The 13,367-nt window shown below is 38.3% G+C and overlaps 1 protein-coding gene across 5 annotated transcripts in view; it reads left to right on the top strand.

The window, feature by feature from the left end:
- The window catches only part of pds5a (PDS5 cohesin associated factor A), a 159,604-nt gene that overhangs the window by 99,593 nt on the left and 46,644 nt on the right, over positions 1 to 13,367 (top strand). For all 5 annotated transcript variants that reach the window (XM_059989059.1, XM_059989057.1, XM_059989056.1 and 2 more), the window contains exons 18-23: positions 4,709 to 4,814; positions 5,164 to 5,324; positions 7,817 to 7,940; positions 8,424 to 8,582; positions 10,193 to 10,261; positions 12,181 to 12,317. In XM_059989059.1, the coding sequence (XP_059845042.1) occupies positions 4,709 to 4,814; positions 5,164 to 5,324; positions 7,817 to 7,940; positions 8,424 to 8,582; positions 10,193 to 10,261; positions 12,181 to 12,317 (756 nt within the window). The remainder of the gene's footprint in view (positions 1 to 4,708; positions 4,815 to 5,163; positions 5,325 to 7,816; positions 7,941 to 8,423; positions 8,583 to 10,192; positions 10,262 to 12,180; positions 12,318 to 13,367) is intronic.

The following is a 13,367-nucleotide window of genomic DNA, read 5'->3' as shown; positions in this document are numbered from 1 at the left end:
GATTAGTTTGTTACTAGCATTTATGTGTTACATAGCGAATGACAATTAAGGTTGAATATGCCTACTTTGCTCTTTAAGCTGTGCTGGTTGAGTTTCAATTTTTCTTTTTGTCTCATCAGCATAAATTGCTATACTACAATTTTTTTTTACCTTTTTGTCATTTATTTTATTCATTGTTCCTTTAATTTGCCATGTTGTCCCTTGATGCCAATTCCTTAGCTTGTAAGAGCTCATGATAAATTCAGTTAAAGGATACTCAGTGTATTCAACATTGTTGAGTTGAAATAAACAGGGCAACCTAGTAATTGAAATAATTTTTTTTTTCAGATACAAGACTCAATACTGTAGCCTTTCACATCTGGCAACTAATTGAAGTATTTTTATGAACAAACAGTTTTAAGTTCTGAGTATTTAAAAATCTCTAAATTATATTTCCACATCTCACTGAGATATCTATATTTAAGATTTGGATGCAAATATAGTTGTCATGGGTAGTAAGTTTGCAGATAAGCCAAAATTGAGTGAAGTTGCTATCACTAGGGAGAAGGTTGCTCGGGAACTGAGAGGTCTGAAGGTAGGTAAGTCACCTGGACTAGATGGTCAATACCCTAGGGTTCTGAAAGAGGTTGTGGAGGCATTGGTAATTGTCTGTCTAGTAAATTTTGGCATGGTTTCAGAGAACTCAAAAATGGAGAGAAGCAGAAGAGAGGAAACTAAAGACCAGCTAGTCTGATTTCAGTGGTAGGAAGATATTGGAGTTGATTATTAAGGGTGAGGTCTCAGCATAACATGATAAAAATAGGCTAGAGTTAGCATGGTTTCCTCAAGGAAAAACTTGTCTGACAAATCTGTTGGAATTCTTTGAAGAAATAACGGGCAGGATCAACACAGGAGAATCGATGGATGTTATGTACTTAGATTTTCAGAAGGCCTTTGACAAGATGCCATACATGAGGCTGCTTAACAATGGTATTACAGAAAATGCTGCCATGGTATTACAGAAAAGCTTCTAGCAAGGATAGAGCATTGGCAGATTGACAAGAGGCAAAGGGTAGGTATAATGGAATCCTTTTCTAGTTGCCTGCCAGAGATTAGTGGTGTTCTGCAGGGATTTGTGTTGGGACCATTTCTTTTTATGTTACAATTCAATGATTTGGTCGACAGAATTGATGGCTTTGTGGCAGAGTTTGCGGATGCTCCGAAGATAGGTGGAAAGGCAGGTAGAGTTGAGGAAGTTAGGAGGCTACAGAAGAACTTGGACTGATTAGTAGAGTGGCAGATAGAATGCAGTATCAGGAAGTGTATGGTTATGCACTGTGGTAGAAGAAATAAAAGCATAGACTGTTTTCTAAATGTAGAGAAAATTTAAAAATCTGAGGTGCAAAGGGACTTGGGATTTCCTAAAGGTTAAAATGTGAAAGAAACACAAGGTTGTTATCAGTACTGGAGAGCTTGAGTTATAAAGAGAAACTAGATAGGCTTGGATTATGTTCCTTGGTGCACAGGAGAATGAAATGATCTTAACATGTTATATAAAATCACAAGGTGAAAATTCACTCCAGGCTAGAGGGGATCCAAAGTCACCTTTGTAGCCAGCTTTTTTTACACCGAGCATCGTAGGTACATAGAATGCGTTGCCAGAAGAAGTGGTAAAGATTAGGAAAAATAACAATACTTAGAAGACATTTGGACAGGTACATAGATGAGAAAGGTGGAATACGAGTCAATTGCTGCAAATACCATTAGCTCAGGTAATCAGCTTGGTTGGCATTGATGAGTTGGGCAAAGGGCCTGTGTTTATCAAGTCAAGTTTATTGTCATTTTGACCATAGACTGCTGGTACAGTACACAGTAAAAACAAAACAACGTTCCTCCAGGACCCTGGAGCTACATGAAACAACACTAGACTAAGTAAAACAACATAAAAACTGCACTAGACTTCAGACCTGCACAGGACTACGTAAAGTGCACAAAACAGGGCAGGGCAGTACAATAATTAATAAACAAGACAATAGGCACAGTAGAAGACAAAATACAATATAATAATGATGTAGATGTCAGTCTACATCTGGGTATTGAGGAGTCTGATGGCTTGGGGGAAGAAACTGTTGCATAATCTGGTCGTGAGAGCCCAAATGTTTCAGTACCTTTTGCCAGATGGCAGGAGGGAGAAGAGTTTATGTGAGGGGTGCGTGGGGTCCTTCACAATGCTGTTAGCTTTGCGGGTGCAGCATGTGGTGTAAATGTCTCTAATAGTGAGAAGAGAAACCCCGATGATCTTCTCAGCTGACCTCACTATCTGCTGCAGGGTCTTGCGATCTGAGACAGTGCAATTCCCGAACCAGGCAGTGATGCAGCTGCTCAGGATGCTCTCGATACATCCTCTTTAGAATGTGGTGAGGATGGGGGTGGTGGGAGATGGACTTTTCTTAGCCTTCGCAGAAAGTAGAGACACTGCTGGGCTTTCTTGGCTATGGAGCTGGTGTTGTTGGACCAGGTGAGATTCTCTGCCAGGTGAACACCAAGAAATTTGGTGCTCTTGACAATCTCAACGGAAGAGCAGTCAATGTTCAGTGGAGAGTGGTCGCTCTGTGCTCTCCTGTAGTCAACAACAATCTCTTGGTTTGTTCACATTCAGAGACAGGTTGTTGGCTCTGCATCAGTCCGTTAGCCGCTCTACCTCCTCTCTGTATGCTGACTCGTTCTTGCTGATGAGACCCACCACAGTCGGGTCATTGGCGAACTTGATGTGACTCGAGCTGTGTATTGTTGCACAGTGGTAGGTCAGCAGAGTGAACAACAGTGGACTGAGCACACAGCCCTGGGGGGCCCCCATGCTGAGTGTGATGGTGTTGGAGATGCTGCTCCCAATCCGGACTGACTGGGGTCTCCCAGTCAGTCAGTGATGTGCTTTATAACTCATCATTGTATATTCCAATCCAGCATCATGTAACTGAGTTGTATGTATGAATTGCAATAACATGATACTCTATGTCTGTGAAGGTTCTCAGTCATCCGGGTCATTGTCTATCAAGCAGTAGTAAATCAAGGCAACTCAACTTGCTGTCTTGTATAGACATTTCACCACTCATCCAAGAGGCTTCTTTAGTTCTAATCCATGGTGGGTAGTTTTCCGGCTTATAAACTGAGTTGTTTAAAGAGGGTCATTAAGGGTAGTGGAGGTAATGAGAGGGTCATTAGTCTTATATTTGCATGAATGGAGGTGTGAACTGCTATGGAGACGGCAGGGCAAAGATGTTAAGACTACAATAACATCAAATTCACATGGGAAGATGTCAAGAACAGTAGAATGGCCTTTTTAGACTGTGCAGTAGTTATCAAAGAAAATGGACATCTAGGTATTGAAGTTTACAGGAAACTAACCCACACAGATAATTACCTACAGTTTGACTCTCATCATCCATTAGAACATAAGTTGGGAGTTACCAGAACACTACATCAACGTGCCAAGAATGTGCCCACCAACATTACAGCTAAAGACAAGGAGCACAACCAATTGAGAGAAGCCATGAAAGCTTGATAGTCGACTGGGTCTTCATCAAGACGGCAACAAAAAAAAACAGCAGGGGCATCAGCCTAACAAACTGATGTCTGATGTCTGCTTTGTAAGGAGCAAAGCAGATGGAAAAACATCCCATATGTTGCTGGAGTTTCAGAGAAACTTAGAAGGATTTTCAACAAACACCAAGTCCCTGTGTTTTTCAAACCTACAAAACCGTTCAGACAGAAACTCACCCACCCCAAAGATCCTGCACCCAAACATAAACAGAGCAATAATGTATATGCTATCCAATGCAATGAAAACTGCAGGGATCTGTATAACGGCAAGACTAAACAATCTTTCAAAACAGATGGCCCAACATAGGAGGGCTAACACCACAGGTCAAGTCTCAGATGAATGTCTACACCTAACGGACAAGGGGCACTCCTTTGATGATAACAATGTGCACATTTTGGACAGGGAGGGCAGGTGGTTTGAAAGAGGAGTTAAAGAAGCCGCCTTTGTCAAACAGGAAAACCCACCCCTGAACAGAGGGATGTGACACTGCCTGTCAGCCACTTACAATGTAATTCTAATATCTTTACCCCGGTGTTTCCACAACAGTTCACACTGCCATTCATACAAAAATAAATGACCCTCTCATTACCTTACCACTCTTAATGACCCTTTTGTGATTTCTATATATTAAAACAACTCAGAGTTTATAAGCTGCAAAACTACCCACCATGGATGGAACTGGGGAAGCCTCTTGGATGAGTGGTGAAATGTCTTCTAGACAACGCAGCAAGTTAAGTTGCCTTGATTTCCTACTGCTTGTTATTCTGTTTACTTTTTAACTTGTGTCATAATTGCAGTTTATGCTAATCGCAAATCTTCTGAAATATATTTCATTATTTGTTAATTTATTTGTAGTAATATTGCTTTGTGTGAGTTATATATGTTCGTTCCTTGGTCTGTAGGAATGTTGTTTTGTTTGGCAGTATACATGTATAATTGAAAGGCAATAAATTTGAATTTGAACAAATATATTTAAATTAAAATCTTGACAAATTATGGTTAAATAAGCTCTCTAACTTGCAAAGTTCAAAAAGAATTTAGCTTTTTTATGGAAGTAGTGGTGGCAGGGTGCCAGTCTATTTGTATTTATTCAATAGCATCATACATCATAAAGTATTTGCATTTCAGCTCCTTAGTGAAGTTAATGAACAAATCCATTGAAGGGACAGCAGATGACGAAGAAGAGGGTGTTTCACCCGATTCTGCCATCAGGGCAGGCTTGGAACTACTTAAGGTATTCACCACTCAAATATACAGAAACTAAGCTTTTAATTTGATACCAGTTTAAATTTCATGCTATGAATCCTATTATTTGTCTTTATTTAGAAACTTCTTAGAAATGACATTTTTCTTGTTACATAAATTTCAAACTGACCTTGTTTCATTTTATAACCAGATTCCATTCTTTTCATGAAACTTTCGATATTCTACAATTGCAAATTGGCTACTAGAATTAATATTAATTCCTATTCTACAATGTTACTTTAGAATTGCATTTTATTTTAAAAAGTGAATATTGTACCAAAGAATAAAAAGTTAATTGTAAACTATTTCTTTATATTCTCCTAATTACTGTCCTGCAGGTTTTATCATTCACACACCCTACCTCCTTCCACTCTTCAGAGACCTATGAATCGCTCTTGCAGTGTCTGAAAATGGAGGATGATAAAGTTGCTGAAGCTGCTATTCAAATCTTCAGAAACACTGGGCACAAAATTGAGACAGACCTTGTACAGATACGCTCGTAAGTTCACGTTCTTAATAAAAATGTCTTGGATGAGTAAAGAATTACATAATAAACTAAATTCTCTTCTGTGTTGTCAGTCTGTGGATAATGCAGTCTTAGAGCAATTACATAAGGGTCTGATGATACCACATCTGAAATATTTTGTTTTCCTAGCTCAGAAATGATATGCAAGTAGGAGAATGCAGTGAGGGTTCATCAGTTGCAGGTTTATTTTTGTCTTTGTGGACTGTGCAGAATATTAAGACCAATCATGTGGCTCTTTCTACTAGATGATATGGGCATATTAGATTGAATCGGCATACTCTGCAGAGTATCAATCTCTGATTTTAGGTTGTACTGAACCATTTACTTGTTTTTATCAGATTAAGATCCATAATTGCTGAAAAATACATTTTAAATTCAAGATTTACATTTTAAGTACACAGAATTTTTTTCTATTTGGTCATTTTTATTTCAAGCTCTGTCACTTAGTTGCACTGGGTTTCAGTGTATGGAAATTTAATGATGCTACTCCCATTTGTGTTGCAACTTAGATTATTCCTCTTTAAAGTCCTTAAGGTAGGTTCATATCTAACTATGATCTTGTCATTGCTATTTGGCAGTTCGAGTGTAAATGTTGCAGCTTGCATTCTCACTGCACAAGAATAGATTTATAATAGTACAGGTTTTTAGGCAGCTATTAAGTGTGAATATCACATACAAGCCTGACAATAAATTTTTCATGCTTTATTGCCTTTAAGATAATTACAGTGCCTACAAAAAGTATTCACCCTCCTTGGAAGTTTTCATGTTTTATTGTTTTACAACATTGAATCACAGTGGATTTAATTTTACTTTTTTGACACTGAGCAACAGAAAAAGACTCTGTTGTGTCAAAGTGATCGGAGTTAATTATAAGTGTAAAACACAAAGTAATTGGTGGCATAAGTGTTCATCCCCTTCAAGTCAGTATTTGGTAGATGCACCTTTGGCAGCAGTTACAGCCTTGAGTTTGTGTGGATAGGCCTCTTATCAGCTTTGCACATCTGGACACTGTATTTTTCCCTATTCTTCTTTACAAAACTGCTCAAGCTCTGTCAGGTTGCAAAGGATCAGGAGTGAACAGCCCTTTTCAAGTCCAGTCACAAATTCTCAATTAGATTGAGGTCTAGGCTCTGACTTGGCCACTCCAGAACATTAACTTGTTTTTAAGCCATTCTGTATAGCTTTGGCTTTATGCTTGGGGTCATTGTCTTGCTGGAAAACAAATCTTCTACCAAGTTATAGTTCTCTTGCAGACTCAATCAGGCTTTCCTCCAGGATTTCCTTGTATTTTTCTGCATTCATTTTGCCTTCTACCTTCACAAGCCTTCCAGTGCAGTGAAGCATCCCCACAGCATGATGCAGCCACCACCATGCTTCACGGTAGGAATGGTGTGTTTCTGATTATGTGTGGCGGTGTTTGGCTTACACCAAACATAGCATTTAGTCTGATGGGCAAAATGTTTAATTTTGGTTTCATCAGAAAATAGAACCTTCTTCCAGCAGACTTCATTCTCCCACATGCCTTCCGGCATACTCTAGCTGAGATTTCCTGTCAGTTTTTTTAACAGCGGCTTTCTCTTTTTCCACTCTTCCACAAAGCTACGACTGGCGAAGCACCCAGGCAACAGTTGTATTAGCAGTCCCTCCCATCTCAGCCACTGAAGCTTGTAGCTCCTTCAGAGTTGTCATAGGTCTCTTGTTTTATATTTGTAATTAATTTAGATCACTTTGTAGAGATCTATTTTCATTTTGACACAAAAAGTCTTCTTCTGTTGATCAATGTTCTTGTACGTTAAGCATTGAAGGTTAATGTACAGATACAAAAAGAAATTACAGAAGCAAAATCTAAGTTGATCTTTATGGCAGAAGGGTTTTTAAGCCCAGAATAAAGATGCCAAAGAGAAATTGCACCGGAGGTCTCATGAGACTACATCTAGAGTATTTTGTCTCTGTACCAAAGAAATAATGTACAGTATATGTAATAGAGTGAGTGCAGTGAAGGTTCATCATATTGCTTAATAGCATGGATGGGATTAAGCAGACTGGCCTTGCTTTCTCTAAAATTTGGAAGAATGAGAGCTATTCTCATTGAAACATATCTTTTTACATGTTATATGCATAGTGTGTCCCAAGGAATCAGCCACTTAAAAACAATGTAAAGAAATATTTTCACTCAGGGTGGTGGAACTTTGGAATTCTCCATTCAAGAGAGTTGTGAGTTCTCAGTAACTGAATATATTCAAGGGATTAATACATTTATGGATGTTAAGTGAAAAGGATATTCTGAGTTAGTGGATGGAGTCTGTGCACTATAAGACAAGCCCTGATCTTTCTGAATAACAGAACAGGCATGAAGTGTGAAATGGCATACTTGTGATAAATTTCAAGAAATCTATGTATTAGATATTCAGCTGGATTTAACTTCTAAATTGTTATTGATTATTAATATATCATTTTCCCTACAGAACTCTCATTCCCATTTTGCATCAGAAAGCAAAAAGAGGTACCCCTCGCCAAGCTAAGCAAGCTGTTCACTGTATTCATGCTATTTTTACAAACAAAGAAGTACAACTGGCACAGATCTTTGAGGTACCCAAACGATTTTTTCCTTTATTTATTGGATTGTAGTGTACAGTTAAGAGTATTTTAAGTAAATGTCAGTTCACATTAACTTAAATGGTTTGAAGTTTGCAGTGGGAGTTTGAAGGGTCGTGATAGTTCCCCAGTTTTTACATGACTTGGTAAATAATATATTCATTCTGTTTATAAATTAAGTCTTAATTCATATGAACAATAATATGAAAAAGATCAAAGTTGGTGTTTTTATTCTGGGTCTAGAACATAAAATATGAAATGTGCCATTACTCTGTTGTGTTGGTAAGAAGTATGAAGCCAAGTGTCATAAAGTGAATTTATTTTTTGAAAATGCCATAGTATAAAGTTGAAAGAATTTTGGTGAAGTTCTGAGCCTAATAAAGCTATTGTAATTACATAGCATTTAATTGACATTTCAAATGCACGATTGAGGTACATAGTTATCATAATTTAATGTTCTGTACGCTTTTTCTCCAGCCACTAAGCAAAAGCCTAAATGCTGACACCCCAGAACAACTGGTAACTCCACTCGTCTCATTGGGACACATTGCTATGTTGGCACCAGATCAGTTTGCCTCTCCAATGAAGTCAGTAGTCGCAAATTTTATCGTAAAAGATTTACTAATGAATGACAGGGTAGGTAAAGATTATGCACCATGTTTTGCTTCCAGATCAAATTTGATTACAATATTTTTGTGCTAAAATTACAACTATCTTTGATGTGTTAGATGACAGATTTCTTCATTGTTCTACTTGTATTGAGAAATTTGTAAGTTCTAGTTTTCCTTTTATCTGTTGAAATTGTCTTTTCAAAAACTATGTAAACAGCTTATTAACAAACCTACCAGAAATAATTTTGGAATAGTTCGGACATTTTGCCATTGTTCTACATTAATTCAGTCTGCATTATTGTAGAAATGCTTATCGTGGGTATAAACAGCTGGTGCTCTACTATCACAAATCAGCCACAAAATGGGCAGAGATAGCTGCCTTATTAATACCCATGATAAGACTTTTGGCGTCTACTAGAAAGCACTAGAATTAGTTTGATAAATGTGTTCTTGGACTGAAAACTCCAGTAAGTCTCTATTGCTGAGAAACCATATACACCTGAAAGCTGGGGTCTATTTGAAAATGCATGAATTAAAGAACACATGAAGGGGAGATAAAGCATGAGAGTACTGTAACTCACTTATGTCTGTAATACATGTGGAACATCAGAGCCATCTATGGATCAGACACCCAAGAATTATGCCTTAAGAGCTGAAATTGAAGGCAAGCTTACCAAGCACATGGAGACAGCCAGTGCCTGCTGGAAGGAACACTTCAGTGAACTCAAACATGACTCGGTCCTTGATACAAGTGCTCTGACCCCATTCTACAGCAGGTGATCCAGTCCAGCCATGCTTTCAGCCCAGTTGATGTCAATGCCAACTGAAAAGCAACACTCAGGCAGACTGCAGGAGTCTCCTTAAATTGCCAGTGCGGAACTTCACAAATTTACAAGGTCCAACTTCAGTCATTGAATTTATGTATGCAGCCAACACTTACATATACACACACTTGGAGCCTGAGTTTCAAGTGTTATTGAAGATCAGCCTCAAACATAGGACAAACTCCTGATTCACTGTAGCACATACTTTCCTGTCTTGCCCTCCTGTATACCTGAATTATAAATGTCAAGTGCACTGCAAATCATTAACAGTTTATCACTAATATTGCACCTGCAACATCATCTAAAACCATTTGTAGGATAAGTAAATTAAATTTAGTGTTAGCATCCCCAGCACTGAGGTTGTTTCCAAAAAGCAGACAACAGAATCCCGAAGTTGTTGCTGTTTTCCAAGCTTTGTCACTGTAAGACATGATCAGGTGCAGACAGAATTAAGTTCAAAGATATTTGCACAGCTTCCTGGCAGAAGTGCAACAACTTTACTAAGGATGAAGGCGCAGTTTGGAAAATACTAGTTATTGAGTCCATTTGGGAAATGTGCCACTCACATAATAAACTGTTGATCATAATGATATCACTATTGGGCCATATCCCACTCTGAATTATTGCCTTTGAAAGAAACAAAACTGTTTGAGTTGCCCCGTACTAATTAAGGGAAAGTTGCAAAATAATATAATTTTTAGTGATATTACATAGCCCAAGTTGTCATCACATGACATGGATGTTATTATCAAACGTTTACTGTTATTCATTTATACTCTGCCTGCAAGTAAATATATATGTCCCTTTCCAGTTCCCTGGAGGAAAAAATGGTAAATTATGGACTCCAAATGAAGAAGTCTCTCCAGAAGTACTGGCAAAGGTAGTGTGACACACGATTAAATATATACTGTTTATTTTGAAGTTGAATATTAAGATGGTTGCAATTTGAGGAATAAACAAGGATTTTGCTAGCCATGATGCATGCTTGTCTGGACCACTTTTGCCTTGTGCTGTCAATTAAATTTTGTAATTTTATTTTTGCCTTTTATGAACTTTTACTTTTTCTTGCTTTCCCCCACTTACTCTGTATCTTCAGATTTAATTTATCTGATGAATTCAGGTTATTGATAAAATATTAACTTGATCCACAAATGCTGGCAGAACTGCTTAGTATTTCTGATAGATTTCCAGTAATCACACTATTCTGCTTCGATATCCCACACCAGTGATAGGGTTTCCTTTTGTCTTCACCTACCACCCCACTAGCCTCCACGTCCAGCACATTTTCTCCATAACTTTCCCCCACCTGCAACAGGATCCCACCACCAAGCACATCTTTCCCTCCCCCCCCCCCCCCCACCACCACTTTCTGCTGTCTTCAGAGATTTCTCCCTACATGATTCCCTTGTCCACTCGTCTCCACTGTTCTCCCTCCTGGTACTTATTTTTGCAAGCCTCCTCCCTCACTACCAATCAGTGCCTCAAACAGTCCTTCCAGGTAAGGTGACACTTCACCTGTGAGTCTGTTAGGGTCATCTCCTGTATCTGGTGCTCCCAATGTGGCCTCCTGCAGTGAGACCTGAAGTAGATTGGGAGATCACTTCACCGAGCACCTACTCTCCAGTCCGCCAGAAAAAGTGGTGTCGTGGTTTCTCGTGCCCCACAAATGACCAGGAGATGCAGAAGATTCTTCAAGAAGGGTTAAACTTTAATTTGCAAATCAAAGCTGAGACAGTCATTGAGCTAGTCGGTGATTGCCCACTGATCCTTGGACGTAGCATGTTTTATAGCAATCTTCTGGTTTAGTTGTATTAGCATATCCAATCGGTCTATAGTTGAGTACCACAAGTACATCCGCCACTATTGTTTCTACGCATTGACTTAATCATGTTCTAATCTACATCTCTTAGCTACCTCTCATTAACACAACATTGTCTTCTACATTCTTAGGATTTCATTCTCCTACTAAATTGGGTGCATGCATAGCAAATAGCAAACTCAGATTTTCTAATCTACATCTCTTAGCTTCCTCTTATTAACACAGCATTGTCTTCTACATTCTTAGGATTTCATTCTCTAGCAAATAGCAAGTTGCAACTTTTATACTCCAATTCTGGTCGCCACCCATTTCAATTCCTCTTCCCATTCCCATTCCAACATGTCAGTCCATGGTCTCCTCTATTTCTGTACATTGAAGCCACATTCAGGTTGGAGGAGCAGCACCTTGTATTCTGCCTGAGTAGCCTCCAACCTGATGGCATGAACATCAATTTCTCAAACTTCTGGTAATTGCTCACCCAGCCCCCCTGACCATTCCCCATTCCTGTTTCACTCTCTTTCCTACCTCGTTACCTGCTCAACACCTCCCTCTGGTGCTCCTCCTTCCCTTTCTTCCATGAGCTGCTAACCTGTCCAATCAGATTCTTTTCTAGCCCTTTTTCACCAGTCAACTTCCCAGCTTGTTACTTCATCCCTCCCCCTCCTGGTTTCACCTATCATCTTATGCTTCTTCCTTCCCCCCACCCCCCCCACCCTTCTTGCTTTGACTTCTCATCATTTTTTCTAGTCCTGGTGAGGAATCTCAGCTCAAAGCGTTGACTCTTTATTCCTTTTCGTAGGTGCTGCCTGCTCTGCTGAGTTCCTCCAGCATTTTGTGTGTTTTGTCCTGCTTCTATATTGATTTGTTTTGACTACATACCACAGGACCACAAAATATCTAGTCTTTGAGCTATCTTAAAAGTAATAGACATTTACAAACATTGTGGATTATGATGCAGTAATATTATCTTTTCTTATTAGGTTCAGGCTATTAAGCTTTTGGTACGGTGGTTATTAGGAATGAAGAATAATCAATCCAAATCTGCAAATTCTACACTTCGGCTGTTATCAGCCATGCTGGTTAGTGAAGGTGACCTAACTGAACAGAAAAAGATAAGGTAACATTGCTCATAATAACGGTAATTGTTCCCTTGAATACGTTCATGAACCTTTCAATAATAAAACACAGTATGCAATTCAATCAACATATATAAATCAGAGAAAACTGCACAATTTATTAAATGATTTATCTTTGCTCTGCTTCTTCACAGAAACTCATGCGCTATTGATTGTATAAATTCCTTTTTGAATTAAAGTTTGATCTTAATGTTCCAAAGAAAACTTGCTGTGCATAAATGATTTGTAATTATTTTATAAAGCTTTCATTTCGTAGATATCATTCTTTCCCTTTCTGATTGTAATTTAATAGATTTTATATATATCAAAATCCTCCTTTGAGGGTTGCTTCAACTATGGATTACTTTTTATTAATCCCAACTGGAAATGGTTAATACCACAGTTGGGCCAAAATGTTATATATATTAAAGACAGAAATACCAGGGATGCAGGGGTATATTTGCAAGGGAAATTCAGATGTAAAAAGGTAGCGTGAGATAACTTTGGCAGAGAATATTAAGTAAAGCCCAAAGATGTTTTGTAATTTAAATGAAAATGCATAAAATGGATATTATATTAAAGGGAAAAGAATAACTAGAGGGAGAATGAGCCCCTGAAAGAGGAAGTTGCAATTTTTGCATCATCATTGGCCATAGATGAGGACTACTAGACTGGAAGGAAACGAATATTGTGCCTTTATTTAAGATGGTAGCAAAGAAAATTGTAGTGATTATAGGCTAGTATATCTAACATCTGTAGTAGTCAAATGTCAGTGATTAACTCCACTTGCCTCATCATTGAAATGTTCCCACTACCTATGGACTCACTTTCAAGGACTCTTCATCACATGTTCTTGATATTTGTTTCTAATTTATTTGTTTATATATTTTTGTATTTGCATAGTCAGTTGTCTTTTGCACGTTGAATGAATGCCCAGATTGATGCAATCTTCCATGATTCTGTTATGATTTATTGAGAATGCCCACAAGAAAATTAATCTCAGAGTTGTATTTGGTGACGTATATGTATGTTGATAATAAATTTACTTGTAC

Source organism: Hypanus sabinus, chromosome 14 (assembly GCF_030144855.1).
Source record: "Hypanus sabinus isolate sHypSab1 chromosome 14, sHypSab1.hap1, whole genome shotgun sequence".
NCBI lineage: Eukaryota > Metazoa > Chordata > Chondrichthyes > Myliobatiformes > Dasyatidae > Hypanus > Hypanus sabinus.
The sequence above is the reverse complement of the archived record's forward strand: the minus strand, read 5'-3'. Positions and strand labels throughout refer to the sequence as shown.